At 44.7% G+C, this 24,894-nt stretch overlaps 1 protein-coding gene across 4 annotated transcripts in view; it reads left to right on the top strand.

The window, feature by feature from the left end:
- CNKSR2 (connector enhancer of kinase suppressor of Ras 2) overlaps nt 1–24,894 on the top strand; it is a 236,725-nt gene that overhangs the window by 137,887 nt on the left and 73,944 nt on the right. For 2 of the 4 annotated variants that reach the window (XM_054399319.1, XM_054399305.1), the window contains 3 exons: nt 11,324–11,457; nt 17,012–17,223; nt 21,901–21,990. In XM_054399319.1, the coding sequence (XP_054255294.1) occupies nt 11,324–11,457; nt 17,012–17,223; nt 21,901–21,990 (436 nt within the window). The remainder of the gene's footprint in view (nt 1–11,323; nt 11,458–17,011; nt 17,224–21,900; nt 21,991–24,894) is intronic. The other 2 variants (XM_054399320.1, XM_054399314.1) reach the window with 1 other exon arrangement.

The following is a 24,894-nucleotide window of genomic DNA, read 5'->3' as shown; positions in this document are numbered from 1 at the left end:
TTTCATTCAGCCTGCCTTTGGCCAGTGGGAAATGCATAACAGTTCCTGGTGCCTTCCTCTTGGCCTCTTTTAGAGTGATCTACCTTGGGCTGAGGTGAATTGGACCCTGTCCATGCCTGTTTCCCTCCATGTGATGACAAAGGATGTCTGGACAGCTAACTTCAATGTAGACTGAGCCTAGGTAGAGTTCATCCATAATTCTGCAGCTTTGGGGAGGGGCAGTAGTGGCAATATTGGTTTTAATGTCATCTTTCACTGATGATGGCATAGAAAATAGGAATCTTTTTAAGGCTGATATGACGACAAGCAGAGATACAGGAGCTAGAATTCTGGTCTCACAGTGGTATTGTTCTGATTTTTATCAAACATGACACCAGAAAAAGGCCAGAGCCTCGTTCAGAGCTTATGTGTGCAGTGTGCATATCCATGTCTGTTGTAATTCATTATTTCAGGGTGAGAGAAACAACAGTTTTCTTCAGCAGGCTGAGTGTCAAAAAAGCTCCAGGGTGAAGGCAAACATCAGAAGCTTGCCTAATGTGGAGTTTTCTGTTGTTCATTTCCACAGATCAGAGGTGAACAGATGCTAAAGTCAGCTGATGGTTAAGCCTCTGCGTAGCCCAAGTGTGAAAGCAATGCTGTTGGATTCATAACAGGGAGCAGCAGCACAGTGTCACTTTATAGCTGTTTAAAAGATGAAGAAATTTTGTTTATTTGACAGTTTCAATAATTTCAATTTTGTTTATTTGACAATTTCAATAATTTTAAAAAAAACTAAAAAAACAACTTTTTTTTCCCCAGAAAAACTCCTCAGTTGTGTAACTGCAACTTGCCCTCTCACTGCTCTCTGCTGTAGGGATGCAGCTCAGGGGTAGTGTGAGAGGAAAGGGGGAAAGTAATAGCAAATAGCTAAAAAGGGGGAGGAAAAAGTAAGAAAGAGCAGTACTTCTGTCACCTTTGGAAGCAGGGGAAAGGATAATAACTTGTTTTCTGATATCAGGATGTCAGGAAATAATTGAGGAGCTTATAACTGTGCTGTCATCCTCCAGCTAAGTTAATTGAACCCCATGTATTATTCAGGAGGCACAAGCTATAAGGAAATTGTGAGTCAGTAATAGTTCTCTTAAGGTACAAAATGTGATCAAAATTCAATAGGCTCTTCGGATGTGAGGCTGAAATTCTGAGCAAGTGGGAATTAGGAGCTGCAAACTGACTGCTGTGGATTTTTCTTGCTGCGAGTGGAGTGCAGAGAGGAAAAAGGAGACATCATGTCATGAGGAAATTGGAGTGAGTCAGGTGGGAAAGTGGAAGCACAGAATCAGAAGGGGCTGGCTTGGAAGGGACCTCCAAAGGTCATCCAGCCCAACCCCACTGCACTCAGCAGGGACATTCTCAACTAGATCAGGTTGCCCACAGCCCTGTTGAGCCTCACCTTGAAGATCTCCATGGATGGGGTCCCAAACACCTACCTGGGCAAACTGTTCCAGGGATCCACCAGCCTCATGGTAAAGAACTTGTTCCTAACATCCACTCTCAATCTGCTTTTCTCTAGTTTGAAGCCATTGTCCTCATCCTGTCACTTTGCAAACAGTCTCTCTCCATCCTTCTTGTAGCCCCCTTCAGGTACTGGAAGGCTAATCTTAGGTCTCCCTGGAGCCTTTTCTTCTCCAGGCTGAACAACCCCAGCTCCCTCAGCTTGTCCTTGTGGCAACCCCATGCTCATTTTCTTGGCCCTTCTCTGGACCCTCTCCATCAGGTCCACGTCCTTCCTATATTGAGGGCTCCAGAGCTGGACACAGTACTCCAGGTGAGGTCTCCCCAGAGAACAGTCAAGTGGCAGAAGTTTGTCCTAGTGTAAGAAGATTGAGGCAAAAGGAGACTGAGTTTTTGTATGTGCCCCACCAATCAGTATGTTTAACAGCTGTTGCAGTGAATGCAGAAGGTAAATGTTTCAGTGAATTAAACTGAGACTCTTTTACACTGAGATTGCCACTGCCATGTTTTAATTAAGAGCCTTTGATAATCACAGAACCACAGAATTGTCGGGGTTGGAAGGGACCTCAAGGCTCAGCCAGTTCCAACCCCCTGCAGGGTCACCTCACACTACAGCAGGTTGCTCACAGCCACATCCAGCCTGGCTGCAAAAACCTTCAGGCATGAGGCTTCCACCACCTCCCTGGGCAACCTGTGCCAGTCTCTCACCACTCTCATGGGGAAGAATTTCCTCCTAACATCCAATCTAAATCTACCCATTTCTAGTTTTGCTCCATTCCCCCCAGTCCTATCACTCCCTGACACCCTCAAAAGTCCCTCCCCAGCTTTCTTGTAGCCCCCTTCAGATACTGGAAGGCCACAAGAAGGTCTCCTCAGAGCCTTCTCTTCTCCAGACTGAACAGCCCCAACTCTCTCAGCCTGTCCTCACAGCAGAGCAGCTCCAGCCCTCTGCTCATCCTCATGGCCCTTCTGTGGACACCTTCCAGCACCTCCAGATCCTTCTTGTAACAGAGGCTCCAGAACTGGATGCAGTACTCTAGGTGGGGTCTCAGCAGAGTGGAGCAGAGGGGCAGAATCCCCTCCCTGGCCCTGCTGGCCACACTTCTCTTGCTGCAGCCTCTGCTTGGCTCTCTGGGCTGCAAGTACTCACTGCTGGCTCCTGTTGAGCTTCTCATCTGCCAGCACCCCCAAGTCCCTCTCCTCAGGGCTGCTCTCCAGTCACTCACTGCCCAGCCTGTATCAGTGCTTGGGATTGCCCCACCCCAGCTGCAGGAGCCTGCCCTTGGTCTTGTTGAACCTCCTGAGGTTGGCTTGTGCCCACCTCTCCAGCCTGTCCAGGTCCCTCTGGATGGATCCCTTCCCTCCAGCCTGTCTGCTGTACCACACAGCTTGGTGCCATCAGCAAACTTGCTGAGGGTGCACTCAATGCCTCTGTCCATGGCACCAACACAGATGTTGAACAAGACTGGTCCCAGGACTGAGCCCTGAGGGACTCCACTTGGACGTGGAGTGAAAGTGAATAATGTTGAGGCAATTATTGGAAAATTGCCTTCTGCTTGTTTAGCCATTTTTGAGCAAGAATCTGAAGTTTTGCCATTTTGAATGTTGCCATTTGCAGCTACAGGAGAAAGTGGACTCAGTGGAGAGGCACCAGGCATGCATGGGGAGGTGCTAAGATAAATCTTCCAGTTCAGTCAGTGTGCAGGACTTGCAGTGGATGAAGAAATCTGCTCTCTGAGTGACAGGGCACCCTGGTAATTTCATTATGCATCCTGATGATGACATTTTCAAGAGTTTGCTGTCCACTCTTCATGGGTCACAGAGCACTGGAGCAGGCTGCCCAGAGAGGCTGTGGAGTCTCCTTCTCTGGAACCTTTCAAGCCCTGTCCAGATGTGTTCCGTGTGACCTGTGCTGGATTCTCTGGTCCTGCTCTGGCAGGGGGGTTGGACTCAATGATCTTTGGAGGTCTCTTACAACCCCTAACACCTTCTGATCCTGTGATGACCTAGATGAGCCACATGCCAGCCAGGAATGTTGGTTCATGGTCTCCAGATGTGGAAAATGCTTTTAGATCATTCAGATATCAACTGGTTACTAATTGGTAACTTCTTAGAATGCTCAGTGTTTGCTTTGAACAGCTCTGCCTTCACATTGCCAGGAATTAGTTAAATGCAGTCTGTATAGATATTGATTCACTCCCTGGGTGGTTTAATTATTCCCTTTTAGCTGAAATGTGATGTGTTCTTTCTTCCCACAATTATTCTTATCCTTTAGAATAAATATGAAGGGTTAAGGGAAAGAAAGAAGAAATAGAATTATGTGCAGCAGTCCTGAAACTGATCTTGAATGGCTTGATGTGCAGTAAAAGAATACAATTAGCCTGTGGCTGTGCTGTGTGTTATTATCCTCTTCTCACAGGAAATTAGTGATAGAACAAGAGGGAACAGCCTCAAGCTGCCACTGGGTATGTTTAGAGTAGATATTGGGAAAAAGAGTGGTCAGGCATTGGAATGAGCTGCCCAGGGAGGTGGTGGAGTCCCCAAGCCTGGCTGTGTTTCAAGGTGGTTTGGATGTGGTGCTTGGGGATGTGGTTTAGGGGTGAGCCTTGCAGAGTAGGGTTAGACTAGGTGATCCTGAGGCTCTTTTCCAACCTGAATGGTTCTGTGTTTGTGTGGTTACATAATGAGCTTGTATTTACAAGTGCATCAATTCCAACTCTAAGGTTAATCAGTACAGAGAGAAAAATAATTTTTTTTTCCCCATCACTGTGCTCTGCTTGAAGGAAGTGCTGGGCTGGTTTGTTAGGGTTTTTTCCAGTCACTTGCTTGTTTTCATATCTATCAGTATCTATCAACAGCCACTCAGAGTTTTCCTATGATGCTTTCTGGAAACATATCCAAATTTGTGAAGCCAGGGGATTTTTAAATTTATTTATTTATTATTTCTTTTTTTCAGCCTGTGTTTTTCATGACTGCTTTGATAACCTTTGAATTGGGCAGCTGTGGCCTTGGGGAATGTTGTGGCTGTCTTTGCAATTGAAGGTGTTCATTATAAGATGGGGTTGGAAATCTTATTAAATTTGCTTCTTTTGTTTTTTTTTTTTTTTTTCCTTTGGTGATACTCTGATCCGTTGTGTGAAAGCTTGGAATGTTAGCTCAGACTGCACTGTTTGGATTTCTCCCTGCTACTGAATGTGATGAACAAACCAATTAGGCTTCACCTTCACTGTTTAAGCTTTTCTTGCTTGCCATAGAGGTGACTTCTTTATCCTTAAACTCTCCAAAATCTTGTCTGGTTCAAAAATCTAATCTAAATAAATACCCTCTACTCTAGACTGTCTGCTTTATTTCTTCTTTCCAGTTTGTGTTGTTTTGGGGGAGGTTTCAAAGGGAGGCTTCCCAAAGTGGTGTTTGAACGATGGTGGAAGGTTCAATAGAGAGAGAGGATTCTCAGGGCACAGGAGACCTTATGTGAATCACTATCATCACACTAGCAAGAAGCTGGCTGCAAAGTCCTCCTTTGCCTTCTGGAAAGTGCTTTGTTAATTAGTCAAGAGGAGCTGGACTTCACCTGCAGTGTGGAAGACTTTTCATCCAATGCCTTGATGATACAGAGAGGAGTAACAGAGCAACAGGCTGCCATGCTATGGACTACACCCTGCTGATAGCAGTGAAAAGGCTCTTACCTGATGTCACTGAGGCTGCAGGCAGGTCCAGCTGCCACATCTGATGTGTTGCCTTGAAGAAAAAAAAAAAAAAAGCCTTCTGAGCCCTCTTAAATACTCTGTCATGCTCTGCACCAAGCTTCTTTCCACGTCACATTTTGTGTACTTAACCAAATCCATTGTACTGCTTTGGATGGGATTCAGTTGGACTGCTATAAACTCACCAACAGCTCCAGCAGCTGGAGTTGTGGGGGTTTTAAACAGTCTTCTTTTTTCTTCTGGATTAGGCACACATCCTATCTCCACTGCAATAGATTCAGCCTCCTCAGAAGCACATTTCCACTGCAATAAATTCAGCCTCCTCAGAAGCACATCTCCACTGCAATAGATTCAGCCTCCTCAGAAGCACATCTCCACTGCAATAGATTCAGCCTCCTCAGAAGCACATCTCCACTGCAATAGATTCAGCCTCCTCAGAAGCACATTTCCACTGCAATAGATTCAGCCTCCTCAGAAGCACATCTCCACTGCAATAAATTCAGCCTCCTCAGAAGCACATCTCCACTGCAATAGATTCAGCCTCCTCAGAAGCACATCTCCACTGCAATAGATTCAGCCTCCTCAGAAGCACATCTCCACTGCAATAGATTCAGCCTCCTCAGAAGCACATCTCCACTGCAATAGATTCAGCCTCCTCAGAAGCACGTAAGACCCAAACATAGAAAAGATACCAGACATCCTACTGTGCTTGGAGGCAATCCTACAGGATTTTCTTCCTCTTGTAGCAGATTATGTGACAGTTTCTATCACCTTGTGAGCTCCGAGTGCCCAGGAATGTGTTACCCACATTGGCATCCTGTGAGAGGTCAGAGTCATTCAGCTTCACACCAAATACACTCTGGTTTCACCTCTGAAATTGTCTGACATGGGAACAGCTGGAAGGAAACTTTCTACCTTCAGGGGCTGGCTAACTTGTCTTTTTCTGTGGTAGGCTGAACCCTTTCTTCCCATTGCACTCAGTGTTAGAAAAACCACCTTGGCAAGCCAGAAGATGAACCAAAATATGTGTTTGGCAAAGATGTCCAAACCCTGACTGTTTTTCCAGCAGCTTCCAACAAAGCGTTCTGCAGGACAAACCAACCTGTCCAGGCTGTGGATTATTAGCAGGGAGTGGGGAAATGTGAAGCTGTCCATCAGCATCTTCAGAGCAACAAAACTGTTGGGTTTTTGTTTGTTTGTTTTTTTTTTTTGTTATTGCTGTTGTTTTGGTTTGGTTTTGGATTGGATTTGGTTTGGTTTGGATTTATTTTGGTTTGGATTTATTTTGGTTTGGATTTATTTTGGTTTGGATTTATTTTGGTTTGGATTTATTTTGGTTTGGATTTATTTTGGTTTGGATTGGTTTTGTTTATTTTGTTTTTTGTTTGGTTTGGATTTGTTGGGTTTGGGGGTTTTTGTTTGGTTGGGGTTTTTTTTTTGGGGGGGAGGTTGGTTTAGTTTTTTTTCCAGAAATTTAGCCCACAGAATTAGTATTTAAATATTTAAGACCTGCCCCCCTGTACCCACAGCACTGGTGAGGTCTCACCTCGAGCACTGTCTGCAGTTCTGGGCCCCAGCATCTCAATATCCTGGGTAAGGATATTGAGCAGGTCCAGAGGAGAGCAATGAGACTGGGGAGGGGGCTGGAGGGAAAGACTGATGAGGAGAGGCTGAGGGAGCTGGGGGTGTTTAGTCTGGAGGAGAGGTGACTCAGGGGGGACCTTATCACACTCTACAACTGCTTAAAAGGAAGTTGTAGTAAGGTGGGGGTCAGGCTCTGCTCCCAGGCAGCTTGGGACAGGACAATAGGGCATGGCCTGAAGCTGTGCTGGGGGAGGTTTAGGTTGAATGTTAGGAAGCAATTCCTCATGGAAAGGCTGATTAGGCACTGGGATGGACTGCCCAGGGAGGTAGTGGAGTTGCCATCACTGGAGGTCTTTAAGAAAAGCTTGGATGTGGTAGTTGGTGGCAGGGTTTAGCTGATGTGGTGGTGTTAGGTCATAGCTGGACTTGATGATCTGAGAGGTCTTTTCCAGCCTCAATAATTCTGTGATTCTGTGAAGTATTCCAGGCTGTGACACAAGAGAGATTCTTGTCTGTGTCCTGTAGCCCTCCAGCAGCCAGGCAGGACCATCAGAGGTTAATCAACCCATTGGAAGTCCAGATCTCTGTTATGCTTAAGCACAGCTACCTGAAAGGAGGTTGGAGTGAGGCTGGGGTTGGTATCTTCTCCCATGTAAGCAGCAATAAGACAAGAGGCAATGAGTTGAAGTTGTGCCAGGGGAGGTTTAGGTTGGACATTAGGAAAAACTTCTTGATTGAAAGAGTGGTGAGGGGTTGGAACAGGCTGGCCAGGGAGGTGGTGGAGTCCCCATGTCTGAAGGTGTTGAAGAAGCTGTAGCTGTGGTGCTTCAGGATATGGTGTAGTGGTCATGGTAGCTGGGTTAGGGCTGGACTCAATGATTTTAAAGGTCTTTTCCAACCTTACTGATTCTGTGATTCTCCATATGTGACATCAACCATAAGCTCCTATCGATTGTCACCAGTCTAATCCCTAGGGCCCCCTTCCCAGGGGAAGTTTAGGCTTGAGGTGAGGAGAAAGTTCTTCACAGAAAGAGTAACTGACCATTGGAATGTGCTGCCCAGGGAGGTGGTGGAGTCACCATCCCTTGAGGTGTTCAAAAAAAGGATTGGCTGTGGCTTGGAGCCATGGTTTAGTTGTTAGGAGGTGTTAGGTATTAGGTAATAGGTTGGACTTGGTGATCTCTGAGCTCTTTTCCAACCTGGCTGATTCTGTGATTCTGTGCTTCCTTCTATCTACCTTTTCCTGGAGGTATATTAAAAGGCTCTCTTCTTGTTCAAAGTGGAGAAGAGCAACTCCTTCTACCAAGCTTGTCTTCCTCTCAGTGCTCCTGCCAGTATGAGCCATGAACAGCAAGAGGCTGGGCTTAGCAAGGGTCTAGGTCACAAAATCCTTCTGGCTGACAAGGAACATTCATCCCACCAGCTATTCAGCAAGCCACCAAGTGTGCAAGGTATCAGAGGGCAAATAACCAATATTGTGTTAGTGAGTGGTTCAAGAACATCTATGGCTGCAGGGTCACAGGTGAAAATCTCAAGGAGAAGATTTTGGTTTCTCTGAAAGAGGGAAATGTTTAGGGAGTTGGAGTTTTTTTCCCCAGTTTTACCACCGACTTTATTCTCTCTCTCTCTTCCCCCCCCCCCCCCAGATTTTTCTGTCTTGTTTTTAGTGGTTGTAAAGTCTTTTACCTGTCTGTTTTTTTACCTTGTTGTAAAGTCTTTTACCTGGTTTTGCTGTGTGTGTCTTTCTCCCTCTCTTCCTGTAAATACTGGCAGTCTTTCACTGGCCTGGCTCCAGAATGCTCCCATTGACTCCAAGGAGCCAGGGAAGAAGTTAGCAATATCACTGCTCACAGGGAGGGGGTTTGCTGGCATTCAGAAAGAGAAAGCTTGGCAATTGGCATCATTTGCTCTGCAAGTGGACTTGCAGGGGTGTAACAAGGAAATCTTGAACATCCCTTCTCTTGATTGAGGTAAATAGCATCTAACACATCCCAAAACAAGGCAGTAGGTGGCTAAATGATTTAGGTGTTCCTAGGTGGCACTGAGTGTTCTTTGCACACAGATTGGAGGGGGGAAAAAAAGTGACACAACGCTGGGAGCTTTACTTGATCAGCATCAGTTTGAGTGGCTGATCTCTACCTTGTAAGAGGACAACATTTTGACCCTGCTGCTGAGCTCTTGGTGCTGTCTGCAGGTTCATGGGTGTCAAGGTTCATGTGTAGGAACTGATTCTTCTGCACAAGAATCCCCTCTTGTTCTGCCAGAAATTCCTCCCAGAAGGCTCTATGCACTCCTTCAGCCATCAATATGATGTGAAATGTTTGTGTCCCTCCAGTATTGTTCAGGTCTGAAGTTATAGATATGGTGAAGTCTCTTTAATCCCAACACTTCTTTCCTCCAAGGAGCAACTGAAGAAGCTGGGGCTGCTTAGTTTAGAAAAGAGGAGGCTGAGGGGAGACCTCATTGCTCTCTGCAGCTACCTGAAAGGACATTGTAGAGAGGTTGGTTCTGGTCTCACAGGCAATTAGTGATTGAACAAGAGGGAATGACCTCAACCTGCCACTGGGTAGGTCTAGACTGGACATTAGGAAGAAGTTCTTCTTGGAAGGAGTGGTCAGGGATTGGCACAGACTGCCTAGGGAGGTGGTGGAATCCCCAAGCCTGGCTGTGTTTCATGGTGGTTTGAATGTGATGCTTGGGGATCTGGTTTAGGAGTGACCCTTGTAGACTAGGGTTAGACTTGGTGATCCTGAGGTTCTTTTCCAACCTGAATGTTTCTGTGACTCTGTGAAGGAGTTAATTTCTGAAAAAGATGGAGGGGAAAGAACTCCTTCAAAAAGCAAACCCCAGCATTTGTTTCCTATTAGGTTAATTTTAAGGTGGTGAACTTCCTCTTTTGCCATTTTCCTTCTGCTTGAGTTTAGCCATTCCAGAAGCCAAGCACCATAAGCTTTTGTTATTAAGTAGACATTCTTTACTGTAAAGGTCACAGAGCCCTGGAAAAGGCTGCCCAGAAAGGTTGTGGAGTCTCCTTCTCTGGAGACTTTCAAGCCCCATCTGGATGTGTTCCTGTGTGACCTGTGCTGGATTCTCTGCTCCTGCTCTGGCAGGGGGGTTGGACTGGATGATCTCTGAAGGTCCCTTCCAACCCCTAACATCCTCTGATCCTGTGATGTTCTTAGATTATCTCGAGCAATGAAGGTTTTCTTCTCATTTCATTTTTCTGCATCTGTAGAGAGACTCTTAGAAATTTCCAGCCCTACAGTGTTTGAATAAAAAGTCTTCTAATGGTTGGTTATTATTTTGCTAGCCAAGATAGTTACTGGAGTGGAGGATGTCCCTGCTCACTGGCAGGGTGGTTGGACCAGATGACCTTTGACTTGCTTGAATGTGTCCAGAGAAGGGCAACGAGGCTGGGGGAGGGGTCTGGAGCAGAGCCCTGTGAGGAGAGGCTGAGGGAGCTGGGGGTGTTCAGCCTGGAGAAGAGGAGGCTCAGGGGAGACCTCATTGCTGTCTACAACTCCCTGAAGGGAGGTTGCAGCCAGGTGGGGGTTGGTCTCTTCTCCCAGGCAACCAGCACCAGAACAAGAGGACACAGTCTCAAGCTGTGCAGGGGGAGGTTTAGGCTTGAGCTTAGAAAGAAGTTCTTCCCAGAAAGAGAGATTGGCCATGGGGATGTGCTGCCCAGGGAGCTGGTGGGGTCAGTTAAGTAGAGCCTGGATGAGGCACTCAGTGCCATGGTCTGGTTGATTAGATGGGGTTGGGTGATCAGTTGGAGTTGATGATCTTAGAGGTCTCTTCCAACCTGCTGATTCTGTGAGTCTGTCCCTTCCAACCCAACCCATTCTCTGAGTCTATCTAAGAGCTGAGGAAGCAAAATAGGAGCCTAATTCACAGAAGAGATGTGCTTAAGAGGAAGGATTGTGTCTGGCCTGGAACAATGTCTAGAGTGCCTGATCGTTCCTCAAGTAGTATAGAAAATTTCTTCACCTGTGAGTAAATGTGACTTTGTGAGGAGTGTGCCCAGGGGAGTGAAGAACAACAATCATCATCTCCAGCTTCTTCAGGCTCATAGCCTGTGCATTCTGATGACACAGGACCTGATTTTTACAGCAGCTGCAACCCTTAACTTTTACAGTTGAGTCTTGAGCAGATGGGGGCAAGCTGACAGCTGTCATGCCTACTGCTGCTCCTGTTCCTCAACCATCAGGCTTTTTCTTTACAGTGTTAGCCTAGAGTAAGGAATTCACTGCATTTTGTGTGTCATTTCACCATCAAAATCCCACCACTAACTCTACTGATGGCTATTCTTATGGGCATTGGCAATAATCTGGGGAAAGGATATACCTGGAGGAGTCAATTCTCTAAGCATGTCCATCCATGGACCTCTCTCCTTAGCAGGAGAAACACAAAAAAATCCCAAAACATTAGAAGTGTTAACTATTTCTTGACCTTTCTGAGCTACAGAATGCTTACAGCTGTTTCAGACAATAATAGATGAGGAGAATATTAATTCTTTTCTTTCTCTCTGTCTCCTGAACCAGCCTCTCATTCCTAGAAGCCCCACAAGCAGCGTGGCCACACCATCCAGCACCATCAGCACCCCTACCAAAAGAGACAGCTCTGCACTGCAGGATCTCTACATCCCCCCTCCTCCAACAGAACCTTATGTTCCAAGGTAAAAAAAATTAAAAATTCAAAAAGATCATTTTGGGGTACAAGTTAATGTAAAAAAAAAAAAAAACCTACTTGTGCATGAAGTGAGCATTGTGTTCCTACCCACTTATCAGCCTGCCCTGCAGGAGTAGGCTGATAGTAACTTTATTTTGGAGGTAGAGGTGTTGAAGCAGGCCCACAATGAACTGAATCAGTGTCTAAAGGCTGCGAAGCAGCCTTGAGAAAAGTAGAATCTTAGAATGGTTAGGGTTGGAAGGGACCTCGAGGACCATCCAGTTCCAACCCCCCTGCCATGGGCAGGGACACCTCACACTACAGCAGGTTGCTCACAGCCACATCCACCCTGGCTGCAAAAACCTCCAGGGATGAGGCTTCCACCACCTCCCTGGGCAACCTGTGCCAGTGTCTCACCACCCTCATGGGGAAGAATTTCTTCCTGACATCCAATCTGAATCTACCCATTTCTAGTTTTGCTCCATTCCCCCCAGTCCTATCACTCCCTGACACCCTCAAGAGTCCCTCCCCAGCTTTCTTGTAAGTCCCCTTCAGGTACTGGAAATGATGGTGCAAATGTGATCTGGCTTGTTTTACTCTTTGTGATACTGATTTAACTTCTAGGAAACAGCAGGAATCCAAATTCCCTTCCCTTTGGAAAGGCCACAAGAAGGTCTCTTTGGAGCCTTCTCCTCTCCAGACTGAACAGTCCCAACTCTCTCAGTCTGTCTCCATAGGAGAGGTGCTCCAACCCTCTGCTCATCCTTGTGGCCCTTCTCTGGACACCTTCCAGCATGTCCATAACCTTCTTGTAACAGGGGCTCCAGAACTGGGCACAGTGCTCCAGATGGGGTCTCAGCAGAGGGGAGCAGAGGGGGAGAATCACCTCCCTCACCCTGCTGGCTATGCTTAGGTGTTTAAGAAAAGCCTGGATGAGGCACTTAGTGCCATGGTCTGGTTGATTAGTTAGGATTAGGTAATCAGTTGAACTTGATGATCTTGGAGGTCTCTTCCAACCTGGTTGATTCTGTGATTCCAAGCAGACTCAACACTCCTTTTGTTCTGAAATACAGAATAATCTGTTGTCTGTAGCAGTCTCATCCTAGATCAGAGGAGCAAACATCACCTGAAACCTTATAGCTAGGAAGAGTTCCTTCTCTGTCTCTTTGCCTGATGGCCATGATGCATCAAGGGAGGCTGACCTAAAAGCAAGTAAGATTTACCTTCAGCAGGAGCCTTATTGTGTTCTGCCAGCATTTTCTTTTTGAGATGTGTTTGCTCTGATGGCATTAGAGCAGATTTCAGGATGATTTGTAGTGTGAGCACTCTGCAGTGACCAGGCTGGTCCCTGTCTATATCTGTCTGCTACTCTGACCTGCCACCTGGAACAGACATTTTTATCCTTCTCAACTCTTTGGGCTTGCTGCAGATCATCCTTAGGGATTCATCACTCTCACCTAACCTCTGATGGTTCTGTGTCATTCCATAATGTACACAGGTGTTGCTTCCCTCCAATTCTGAGAGAATTATGGCCAATAAAAGAATAGGGAAACACATATCCAGAGACCTAGGAATGTATTTTCATGGAATGCTTTAGATTGGAAGGAACCTTGAAGATGACTCCCAAAACCCCCACCTGATAGGTAACCTGTAGGTGTTTAAAGACATTAAACACATCAGCTTCTAGATGAAATGCATCAATAACTCACTGGATTTCCTCCTTTTGCCAAACTGAACATATTTTCTGTCATCTGTGTTGACACACAAATCTGATGAGTTTTAACCAACAATCACCAGTGTTGGCAATCCACATGTCCATCATGTCATATAGAATGTTCACAGAATGGTTTAGGCTGGAAGGGACCTTGAAAATCATCCAGTTCCAACCCCCCCTACCATGGGCAGGGATACCTTCCACTAGCCCAGGTTGCTCAAGGCTTCACCCAGCCTGGCCTTGAACACCTCCAGGGAGGGAGCATCCACAGCCTCCCTGGGCAACCTGTTCCAGTGTCTCACCACCCTCACTGGAAAGAATTCCTTCCTAATCTCCAGTTTCAATCTGCCCCTCTCAAGCTTCAATCCATTTCCTATCATCACAAGCCCTTGTAAAGAGACCCTTCCCAGATTTCTTGTAGCTCCTTTCAGGTGCTGGAAGGCTGCTCTAAGGTCTCCCTGGAGCCTTCTCCAGGCTGAACATCCCCAACTCTCTCATCCTGTCCCATAGGGGAGGTTCTCCAGCCCTCTGAGCATCTTTGTGGCCTCATCTGGACCTGCTCCATCAGCTCCATCTCCGTCTTCTGCTGGGGGCAGCAGAACTGGAGGCAATGCTCCAGGTGGGGTCTCACAAGAGCAGAGCAGGGGAGGAGAATCACCTGAGAAAGTCCTTTTCAGAGGAATCAGTATTTTTAAAGCTTCCATATTCTGAGCCACAGCTCCATCTATCCCATGTCCAGTCACTGTGTTCTTAAATTCCTTCTTGCTTTTATTGTATATAACTTTCCAGGTAGGACTGTAAGGGCAGCATGTCCTTTGTTGTACTTAAGAGTTTCTTGTAGCTGAGGTTTGGGGTTTTTTTTCCTTAGAATTTTCTTATCAGTAACTCTTCTGGCCAATGAATGAGATGCATGACCTGATAGTGTTGTTACTGACTTTGCTGGGGATTTTTCCAAGGGTGAGGCATATGGCAAATTGAATTGCCTGCTGTAGAGGAGAACTTGTGATTCTATGATAAATTCTTATTCCTCAGAGATAAAAAAAAAAAAACCCAAACCTTACAGGACAAAAGAGTGACTTTGCACTTCAGAGTAGAGATGATGTCACAAGCCTTTTTGTAGATTCAGAGAATGGTTTAGGTTGGAAGGGACCTAAGATCATCCAGTTCCAAACCCCCTGCCATGGGCAGGGACACCTTCCGCTAGACCAAGTTGCTCAAAGCCTCATCCAACCTGGTCTTGAACACCTCCAGGAAGGAGGTATCCATGACATCCCTGGGCAACCTGTTCCAGTGTCTCGCCAGCCTCACTGAAAAGAATTTCTTCCTAATCTCCAGTCTCAATCTGCCCTCCTCAAGCTTCAATCCATTCCCTCTCATCCTATCACTACAAGCCCTTGTCAAAAGTCCCTTCCTGGCTTTCTTGTAGGCCCCCTTCAGGTACTGGCAGGCTGCTCTAAGGTCTCCCTGGAGCCTTCTTTTCTCCAGGCTGAACAGCCCCAACTCTCCCAGCAGCTCCAGGTCCCTCTTATGCTGGGAGCAGCAGAACTGGAGGCAGCGCTGCAGATGTGGTCTCTAAAGAGCAGAGCAGAGGGGCAGAATCCCCTCCCTGTCCTTCTACTCTCCCTGCTTTGGATGCAGCCCCAATGAGGATTTACTGCCACAGAAAGACTCTTCCTTGTTAAGAAAACCATTCTCTTTTCTGCAGTATCTGAAGTTAGTATTTGCTTCTCAGAACATTTGGAGTTCGACTCCAGACATCAAGGTCTTCAAAAATGCATGTTGTTAATTTCTGAAGAACATTTTCTGCACTCCTGGTGATGATGCAGTAGTCTGGAGCCATTCTGATTAACTTCTATAATAACAAGCTGTAGTCTTACAGAGAGATTAAGCTATCTACATTTGAATTATTTTTTTAATGAACTTAATCCTCCTGGACTGATTTATTCTTCATTTCACAAACCTGTTCCATGGAGAACAGTGTTTCTAAATTATCTGTTTTGGCTTTTCATTAGAGTTGGTTTTTTTTTTTTTTTGTGCATGACTAACTGTATTTAGGTTTGTCTTTATTTTGAGTATTATCACAGAATCATTAAGGTTGGAAAAGTCCAACCTTAACCCAAGTACCATGACCACTAAACTGTATCCTGAAGCACCACATCTACAGCTTCTTGAGCATCTCCAAGGATAGGAGCTTCACCACCTCCCTGGGCAGCCTCTCCCCTTCAGATATTGAAATGTAGCTCTAAGGTCTCCCTGGAGCCTTCTCTTCTCCAGGCTGAGCAGCCCAAATTCCTTCTGCTTGTATTCATAGGAGAGGTTCTCCAGCTCTCTGATCATCTTTGTGGCCCTCCTCTGGACCTGCTGCATCAGCTCCATGTTTCCCTTGTGTTGGGGGTTCCAGAGCTGGACACAGCATTCCAGGTGAGGTCTCACCAGAGCAAAATGAAGTGGCAGAAACCTCTCTCAACCTGCTGGCCACCCTTCTTTTGATGCATCCCAGGCTGCCATTGGCCTCCCGGGCTGCAAGCTCACACCGTTGGCTTACATCCAGCTTCTCACCCAGCACCTCCCAAGTCCTTTTCTGCAGGGCTGCTCATCATCATCCCCCCACCCAGCCTGTATTTGATACCAGAAGACTGGATGAGGCACTTAGTGCCATGGTGCCGCAGGGCTCAGTCCTGGGACCAGTCTTGTTCAACATCTGTGTTGGTGCCATGGACAGTGGCATTGAGTGCACCCTCAGCAAGTTTGCTGATGACACCAAGCTGTGTGGTGCAGCAGACAGGCTGGAGGGAAGGGATCCATCCAGAGGGACCTGGACAGGCTGGAGAGCTGGGCACAAGCCAACCTCATGAGGTTCAACAAGACCAAGTGCAGGGTCCTGCATCTGGGTCAAGGCAATCCCAAGCACAAATCCAGGCTGGGCAGTGAGTGGCTGGAGAGAAGCCCTGAGGAGAGGGACTTGGGGTTGCTGGTGGATGAGAAGCTCAACAGGAGCTGTCAATGTGCACTTGCAGCCCAGAAAGCCAACCAGATCCTGGGCTGCATCAGGAGAAGTGTGGCCAGCAGGTCAAGGGAGGTGATTCTCCCCCTCTGCTCAGCTCTGCTGAGACCCCACCTGGAGTACTGCATCCAGTTCTGGAGCCTCTGTTACAAGAGGGATGTGGACATGCTGGAAAGTGTCCAGAGAAGGGCCATGAGGATGAGCAGAGGGCTGGAGCTGCTCTGCTATGAGGACAGACTGAGAGAGTTGGGGCTGTTCAGTCTGGAGAAGAGAAGGCTCCGAGGTGACCTTCTTGTGGCCTTCCAGTATCTGAAGAGGGCTACAAGAAAGCTGGGGAGGGACTTTTTAGGATATCAGGGAGTGACAGTGCTAGGGGGAATGGAACAAAGCTGGAAGTGGGGAGATTCAGGCTGGACATGAGGAAGAAGTTCTTCCCCATGAGGATGGCGAGAGCCTGGAATGGGTTGTCCAGGGAGGTGGTTGCGGCTCCATCCCTGGAGGGTTTTGCAGCCAGGCTGGATGTGGCTGTGAGCAACCTGCTGTAGTGTGAGGTGTCCCTGCCCATGGCAGGGGGGTTGGAACTGGATGATCCTGGTGGTACCTTCCAACCCTGACTGATTCTATGCTTCTGTGGTGTGGTTGATTGGGTAGGGCTGGGTGCTAGGTTGGACTGGATGATCTTGGAGGTCTCTTCCAGCCTGGTTGATTCTCTGATCATCCCCAGCAGTGGCCTTTTTTATGCTTGTATCAAATAGCGCCGTATGCCTATGGCGATGGAAAGCTTCAAGGCTTTCAAACTGACCACATCAAACAGATTTCAAAGTCCTCTTTTGTTTCCCCAAGGGATGAGAAGGGAAATCTCCCCTGTGATGACGTTGGCAGGCACATCGTGGGCAAGCCGGTCCACACCGGATCCGAGTCTCCCAACTCGTTCCTCGACCAGGAGTATCGGAAACGCTTCAACGTGGTCGAAGAAGATGCAGTTTTGTACTGCTATGAATATGAGAAAGGAAGAACAAGTGGTCCTGGAAGGAGGGAGAGCACCCCAACCTATGGTATGGCTTGGTCCTCATGAGGATGATCTCTGTTTTGTTGGGTTTTGTATCCTTTTTAAGGACTTTTGTGCATCTGCTTTGGGTTTTGCGCAGCTTGCAAGTGGCTCCTAGCGGTTGCTAAGAGCTCTGTGCTCGTTTAGTCCAATTTCAACCTAGGAGCTTGTTCTGTGCAAGAAAAAAAAATGTTGATTTCTTACTGTGGTAGGGAGGGCAAGGGCAGTTTAAATTGCTGGGGGGGTTCTGAGTGGATGTTCCTTTGTTTTGTTATCAATATTTCATTCATCAATTTATAAGCAGTTATATTTTAGTTTATTTCATTTCTCCAGATGAGGCTTCAATATTATTTTATTCAAACAACCAACCAACCAAAAAAATGAATCATAGAATGCTCCAGGCCAGAAGGGACCTCCAAAGGTCATCCAGTCTGACCTTCTGCAGTCATCAGGGACATCCCCAACTAGATCAGGTTGCCCAGGGCTTCCTCGAGTCTTACCTTGAATATCTCCAGGGAAGGAGCCTCAACCACCTCCCTGGGCAACCTGTTCCAGTGTTCCACCACCCTCATAGTGAAGAACTTGTTCCTCACATCCAATCTAAATCTGTCCTTCTCTAGTTTGAAGCCACTGCCCCTCATCCTGTCCCTGCAGATCTTTGCAAACAGTCTCTCTCCATCCTTCCTGTAGCCCCCTTCAGCTACTGGAAGGTTGCTCTTAAGTCTCCCTGGAGCCTTCTCTTCTCCAGGCTGAACAACAAGAATTGTTCTTGCAGTGTAAGGGCTCGCATAAGATTAGAGGTGGAGTATCAGGAAAATTTACCCAGGTAGAATGGTTGTAAAAAACAAAGGAAAAAAAAAACACAACAAAAGGGTTTTTTTGTTTTCTATTAGCAGGAAGGGTTCTTAAGTACACAAATCAAAGCCTGCACTGCAAATCAATCCTCAGTTGATGTATTTGTTATAAAGTCTTTGACTTTTGGTCTCACTTCTTGTTTTAATGAATTGACACCACTGAGTCCATTTCCATTGCAGTGTCTTTTCTAGAGATGTTACCATTTCAGCATCAATTTCTACCACTTCCCACATGGCATTTGTTAGCAGGAGCTTTGTGGCTAGGCACAACCTCAGGATTTCACAGAAGCCTAGAACATACCAATAACAATATTCTGACTTCGGCTAACCCACTCAAGAAGGGCAAACAGAGTTCCAAGGCCTAGAGAAACAGTTGTTTTCAACATGTACTCACAGGATGGTTTGGCTTGGAAGGGAACCTCCAAAGGTCATCCAGTCCAACCCCCCTGCAGTCAGTAGGGACATCTTCCACTAGATCAGGTTGCTCAGAGCCCTGAATATCTCCAGGGATGGGGCCTCAACTACCTCCCTGGGCAACCTGTTGCAGTGTTCCAGCACCCTCCTGGTGCAGAACTTGTTCCTAACATCCAATCTAAATCTGCTCTTCTCTCATTTCAAACCATTGTCCCTCGTCCTATCACCCCAGGCCTTTCCAAACAGTCCCTCTGCAGCCTTCTTGTAGCCCCCTTCAGGTACTGGGAGCCTGCTCTTAGGTCTTCCTGGAGCCTTCTCTTCTCCAGGTTGAACAACCTCAGCTCCCTCAGCCTGTCCTCATAGCAGAGGTGATTCATTGCTCTCCTTTGTGGAGATGTTAATATATTAAAAGAAAAAAAAACCACCTTTCTCAATCCTCCTTCCAGCAAGGTTAATGGGGCCATCCATAATTTCTTTACTGGAATCTTTTGGACATTTTTTGACAACCTGAACAAAGGGATTTCTCTTTCATGCTCTTCCAGATGTTGTATAATTGTTGCTACCTGACCTCAGAAAAGCTTCTGTTTTTTTTTCTCCTGAGTGTAATCACCAGGGAAGACAGATTTAGGGAGATTAACAAGAAGGAGATGAACAGAGGTAGCCGGCAAATGAAAGTTAAACTTTAGGAAGGAAACCAATTTGGTCGTTGCAGTTTTACTGCCAGATACGAAAACCTCACACTTTGAACAGGTAGAGATTCTGTAGAATTTTTCTCTTTCTGGCTGTTAGCTTTTGATGTATCAGACATTTGCTAATCAGACCTTATATGATTTTGTAGCCTTTGTGTTTTTTAAGTTTCCAGGTCCTTTCAATGAGACACTGTTGGTTACACATGACAAAGAAGAGAGAGTTGCATTACTAGAAAAGCTCACTGTTGAAATTTACTTCTGGTCATAGATTCATAGAATGGTTTAGTTTGGAAGGGACCTTAAAAATCATCTAGTCCCAAACCCCATGCTATGGGCAGGGACATCTTGCACTATCCCAGGCCTCATCCAGCCTGGCCTTGAACACCTGTGGGGGGGAGCATCCATCCACAACCTCCGTGGGCAGCATCTTCCAGCATCTGGAAAGAATTTCTTCCTAATCTCCAGTCCCAATCTGCCCTCCTCAAGCTTCAATCCATTACTTCTCACCCTCTCACTACAAGCCCTTGATCAAAAGTCCCTTCCTAGCTTTTTTTGTAGTCCCCTTCAGGTACTGGAAGGTTTCCTTGGGGCTTTCTTTTCTCCAGCCTTCCCTGGCTTTCCTGTAGGCAAGTAAACATAAGCTGGATGCATCCTCAGTCAGGGAATAGCTTCTTAGCTGGGTGCTCTATCAGCTTCAATCAGATTTAAATATTTGACTCCCTAAATAGTACAGGAAATGATAAATAAAGTATTTAATATGTATGTTTGATTTCCTGAGCCAAGATGAATTGGTAACCTGATCCAGCAGAGCATAGACCTCCTGTGTCAATTTTGCAAACACAAACACAACTTTTTGTTATGCTGCTGCCTGAATGGTGTTGGTGAATTTCCCATGAGCTAGGGCCATATTCACAGGCACACCAGGTTGATGTGTTTGAGTATTTGTTTTACAATCACAGAATCATTAAGGTTGGAAAAGACCTTAAAGATCATCGAGTCCAACCCTAACCCAACTGCCATGACCACTAAACTGTATCCTGAAGCACCACAGCTACAGCATCTTGAACACCTCTAGGCATGGGGACTCCACCGCCTCCCTGGGCAGCCTGTGCCAACCCCTCACCACTCTCTCAATCAAGAAGTTTTTCCTAACGTTTTCCTCATAAACCCATCTTTCTTTTTCATTGTATCATGGATTTTATCTCAAACATGTGGAATAAGACTGATGACCTTTATGTCTGGGTTTGTACTAAAATAATTAAGTAAAGGTCTCCATTTTTTTTTTACTTTAAGCTCTACTACTTTTAAAATCAAATTATTTTCCTACTTTTTGTGTTTATGACCAGTGGATTGATTCAAAAAAGAGTGAGGGCTGACCTTGTGAAAATATTTTGTTTTCTATCTGCCAGAGATTGTGTCTCTTGCTATGCTACTCTGACATTGAAACATAGAATGGCTTAGGTTGGAAGGGACCCTACAGATCATCTACTCCAACCTCCCTGCCATGGGCAGGGACACCTCTCAACTAGACTCAGCTGCTCAAGGTCTCATCTGGTCTGACTTTGAACAGCCTGAGGGAGGAGGCATCCATAGCCTCCCTGGGCAGCCTATTCCAGAGTCTCACCAGCATTGTACTGAAGAACTTCTTCCTAAGCTCCAGTCTAAACCTACTCTCCCTCAGCTGCAAACCGTTCCTTCTTGTCCTGTTGCTAGACACCCTTAGGAAAAGTCCCTCTGCAGCCTTCCTGTAGGATCCTTTCAGCTATTGGAAGTTAGCTCTAAGGTCCCCCCAAGAGTCTTCTCCTCTGTAGGCTGAACAACCTCAGTTCCCTCAGCCTGTTCTCACAGGTGTTCCAGCCCTTAGATCATCTTTTTGGCCTCCTCTGGACTCACTCCAACAGCTCTGTGTCCTCCTTCTGATGGGGAGACCAGACCTGGAGGCAGTATTTGAGGAATTATGACTTTTTTTTTTTTTCAATATAGCTATTTAACCTGCAGACCACTTTAAGTAACTCCATTGAGTTGCACAGCACACTTAAACTATATTTGGGGAATCCTGAAGCAGACGTCAGGGGTCACAGCTCTTTTAAAAAAAAAATCAATTCAGCATCTTCCAAATGATAAATCTAAAAAGATTTAATAATCTTCAGCTCTTTTGCCTCTTGCTGCCTGAAATCAGAGTGCATTTGCCAGCAAGAATGTACTTTTGTGGGTTTTATGGATGCAATGCTACAAGAGAAATTCCATGCAGAGGTTTTATGCTTCTTTTCTTACTCACTGTCACTGATGGATCTTTTAAGATCACCAGCAAAGATGCTGTTCATGGAGGTGCTTCAGTGCTGTGCACAAGTTTCTATTACCAACAACTCACACAAGCTTTGAAACCCTTCTCTGCATGTGTGTGTGCCAGGGCATTCCGGAGTCATAAACCAGATACTGTTGGGTGAAAAACCAAAGTAATTTGAGTGTGTTTGTCAGTCACAGCCATCAGTCCAGTCATGGTTTTGTAGGGCAAGGGATTTATTTTCTAGATGCTTAGCTACTTCTTGTCTGCTAAAGAAAGCAGAACTCTTACCTTAGCCTCTTGTTGAGAGGCGATGCTGAATTCTCTTTCCTAAGCAGCCCTGTAGGATTCTGGCTTAGCACATCATTTGTTCTCACTTCTAAAGGATGTTAGTTTAATGCTGCCTTCTAGTGCATGATCTCAATTTTTTCCTCTGTTTCCAGGGAAACTGAGGCCTATTTCTATGCCAGTAGAATATAACTGGGTGGGGGATTATGAAGATCCCAATAAAATAAAAAGAGAGAGTAGGAGAGGTAAGTGATCTGAACAAACATCTTGTACAAGGCATTATGGCTTTAATCATGCTTGAAGCTATATATTTGATCCTCATTTTCCTGCTTGCTTAGATATCTTTTTTCTTTTTTTCTTGTGAACCTGGTTTGGGTTCTTTCATTATGTACATTTAATATTTTTTTTCTTGCAGAGCCTCTGTTAGGAGTGAGCAAATTGTTCAGTCAAGGCCAAAGAAAACCCTGACTGCAAAGCCCTGCAGTTTGCCTTCAGTTTTATATTGGCATTTTATTGGTCCTCATTTTGCTGCTTGCTTAGATATATTTTTTTTTTCTTTTTTGTGAACCAGGTCTGGGTTCTTTCATTATGTACATTTAATATTTTTTTTTTTTTGCTGAGCTTCTGTTAGGAAGCCAAAGAAAACCCTGACTGCAAAGCCCTGCAGTTTGGCTTCACTTTTATATTTTGGCATTTTATTTGAACCTCATTTTGCTGCTTGCTGAGATATCTTTTTTTTTTTTTTTTCTTTTGAACCAGGCTTGAGTTCTTTCATCCTGCAGATTTAGTTATTATTTTTTTTTGCAGACCCTCTGTTAGGACTGAGCAAATTGCTCAGTCAGGCCAAAGAAAACCCTGACTGCAAAGCCCTGCAGTTTGTCTTCACTTTCATATTGGCATTTTATTGGTCCTCATTTTGCTGCTTGCTTAGGTATATTTAATTTTTTGGGGGGTAATATATTTAGATATATTTTGTGATATATTTAGATATAGTTAATTTTTTTGTGATATATTTAGATATATTTTGTGATATATTTAGATATAGTTAATTTTTTTGTGATATATTTAGATATATTTTGTGATATATTTAGATATAGTTAATTTTTTGTGATATATTTAGATATATTTTGTGATATATTTAGTTATAGTTATTTTTGGTGATATATTTAGATATATTTGGTGATATATTTAGATATATTTATTTTTTTTCTTTTTTTTTTTTTTGTGAACCTGGTTTGGGTTCTTTCATTATGTACATTTAATATTATTTTATAATTTTGCTGAGCTTCTGTTAGGACTGATCAAGCCAAAGAAAACCCTGACTGCAAAGCCCTGCAGTTTGGCTTCACTTTTATATTGGCATTTTATTGGTCCTCATTTTGCTGCTTGCTTAGATATATTTAATTATTTTTTCGGGGGGGGGGGGGGGTGATATATTTAGATATATTTTGTGATATATTTAGATTGTTTTTTGGTGATATATTTAGATATAGTTTGTGATATATTTAGATATATTTAATTTTTTTGTGATCTATTTAGGTGTATTTTTTTTTTGGTGATATATTTAGATATAGTTTGTGATATATTTAGATATATTTAATTTTTTTGTGATCTATTTAGGTGTATTTTTTTTGTGATATATTTAGATATAGTTTGTGATATATTTAGATATATTTAATTTTTTTGTGATCTATTTAGGTGTATTTTTTTTTTGGTGATATATTTAGATATAGTTTGTGATACCATTAGATATATTTTTTTTTTTTTTTTTTTTGTGAACCAGGTTTGGGTTCTTTCATCCTGCACACTTAATTTTTTTTTTTTTTTTTGCAGAGCCTCTGTTAGGACTAGGCAAATTGCTCAATCAGGCCAAAGAAAACCCTGACTGCAAAGCCCTGCAGTTTGGCTTCACTTTTATATTGGCATTTTATTGATCCTCATTTTGCTGCTTGCTTAGATATATTTTTTTTTTTTTTGTGATATATTTAGATTATTTTTTTTTTTTTGGTGAACCTGGTTTGGGTTCTTTCATCCTGCACTTTTTTTTTTTGGTGATATATTTAGATATATTTAATTTTTTTTTTTTTTTTGGTGAACCTGTTTTTTTTTCATCCTGCACATTTAATTTTTTTTTTTGGTTAACCTGGTTTGGGTTCTTTCATCCTGCACATTTTTTTTTTTTTTTTTTTTGCTGAGCTTCTGTTAGGACTGAGCAAGCCAAAGAAAACCCTGACTGCAAAGCCCTGCAGTTTGGCTTCACTTTTATATTGGCATTCTATTGATTCAGCTGTATTATCCAGTCCCGTTTTGAAACTGGCCTTATAAACACCTTATAAACACCTTATAACACTTACAAATTCATGATCATCACTGATAAACATTGCTGTGCTTAAATGAGAATTATCTATTACATTTCTTTATCTCCACGAGTTCATTTTGGATGGGGGGGGGGGAAACTTTTCTAGAGCAGCATGAGAAAATCAGTGAGGATAAGAGCTTCCAGATTCTGATTTGGGAGGCTCAGATCTTGTAACTGCACAAAGACCTCTGAAATGGCCTCTGTTGCTCAGGAACAAGATGTTACAGGAGTGATAGATCTTGCCATGAAAAGCACTGACTGAATGGTGGCAGTTAGGGATCAAATAAAACACCATTAGCAATTGCTAGGAGAAAGAAATCAAGACTGATTAAAGAAGTGTTCTGCTGCTGCTGCTGGTGTGAGATCTTGCTCATGCTTGGTGTATGTGGTCTGTGTGGTTCCAGTCTCTTCATGTCGTTAGGAAAGGATGCAGAAGAATTGAAGAAGGTTTAGGAGACAACAGAAATGATCAGATCATAGAATTGTCAGGGTTGGAAGGGACCTGATCTAGTTCCAAACCCCCCTGCCATGGCAGGGACACCTCACACTAGATGAGGTTGAGAGCTTTCAGCCCCTGGTCAGTTCAGTAGGACCTCACGCTAGATGAGGTTGAGAGCTTTCATCCCCTGGCCAGTTCAGTAGGACCTCACGCTAGATGAGGTTGAGAGCTTTCAGCCCCTGGTCAGTTCAGTAGGACCTCACGCTAGATGAGGTTGAGAGCTTTCAGCCCCTGGTCAGTTCAGTAGGACCTCACGCTAGATGAGGTTGAGAGCTTTCAGCCCCTGGCCAG

Source organism: Indicator indicator, chromosome 1, assembly GCF_027791375.1.
Source record: "Indicator indicator isolate 239-I01 chromosome 1, UM_Iind_1.1, whole genome shotgun sequence".
Classification (NCBI taxonomy): Eukaryota; Metazoa; Chordata; class Aves; order Piciformes; family Indicatoridae; genus Indicator; species Indicator indicator.
The sequence above is the reverse complement of the archived record's forward strand: the minus strand, read 5'-3'. Positions and strand labels throughout refer to the sequence as shown.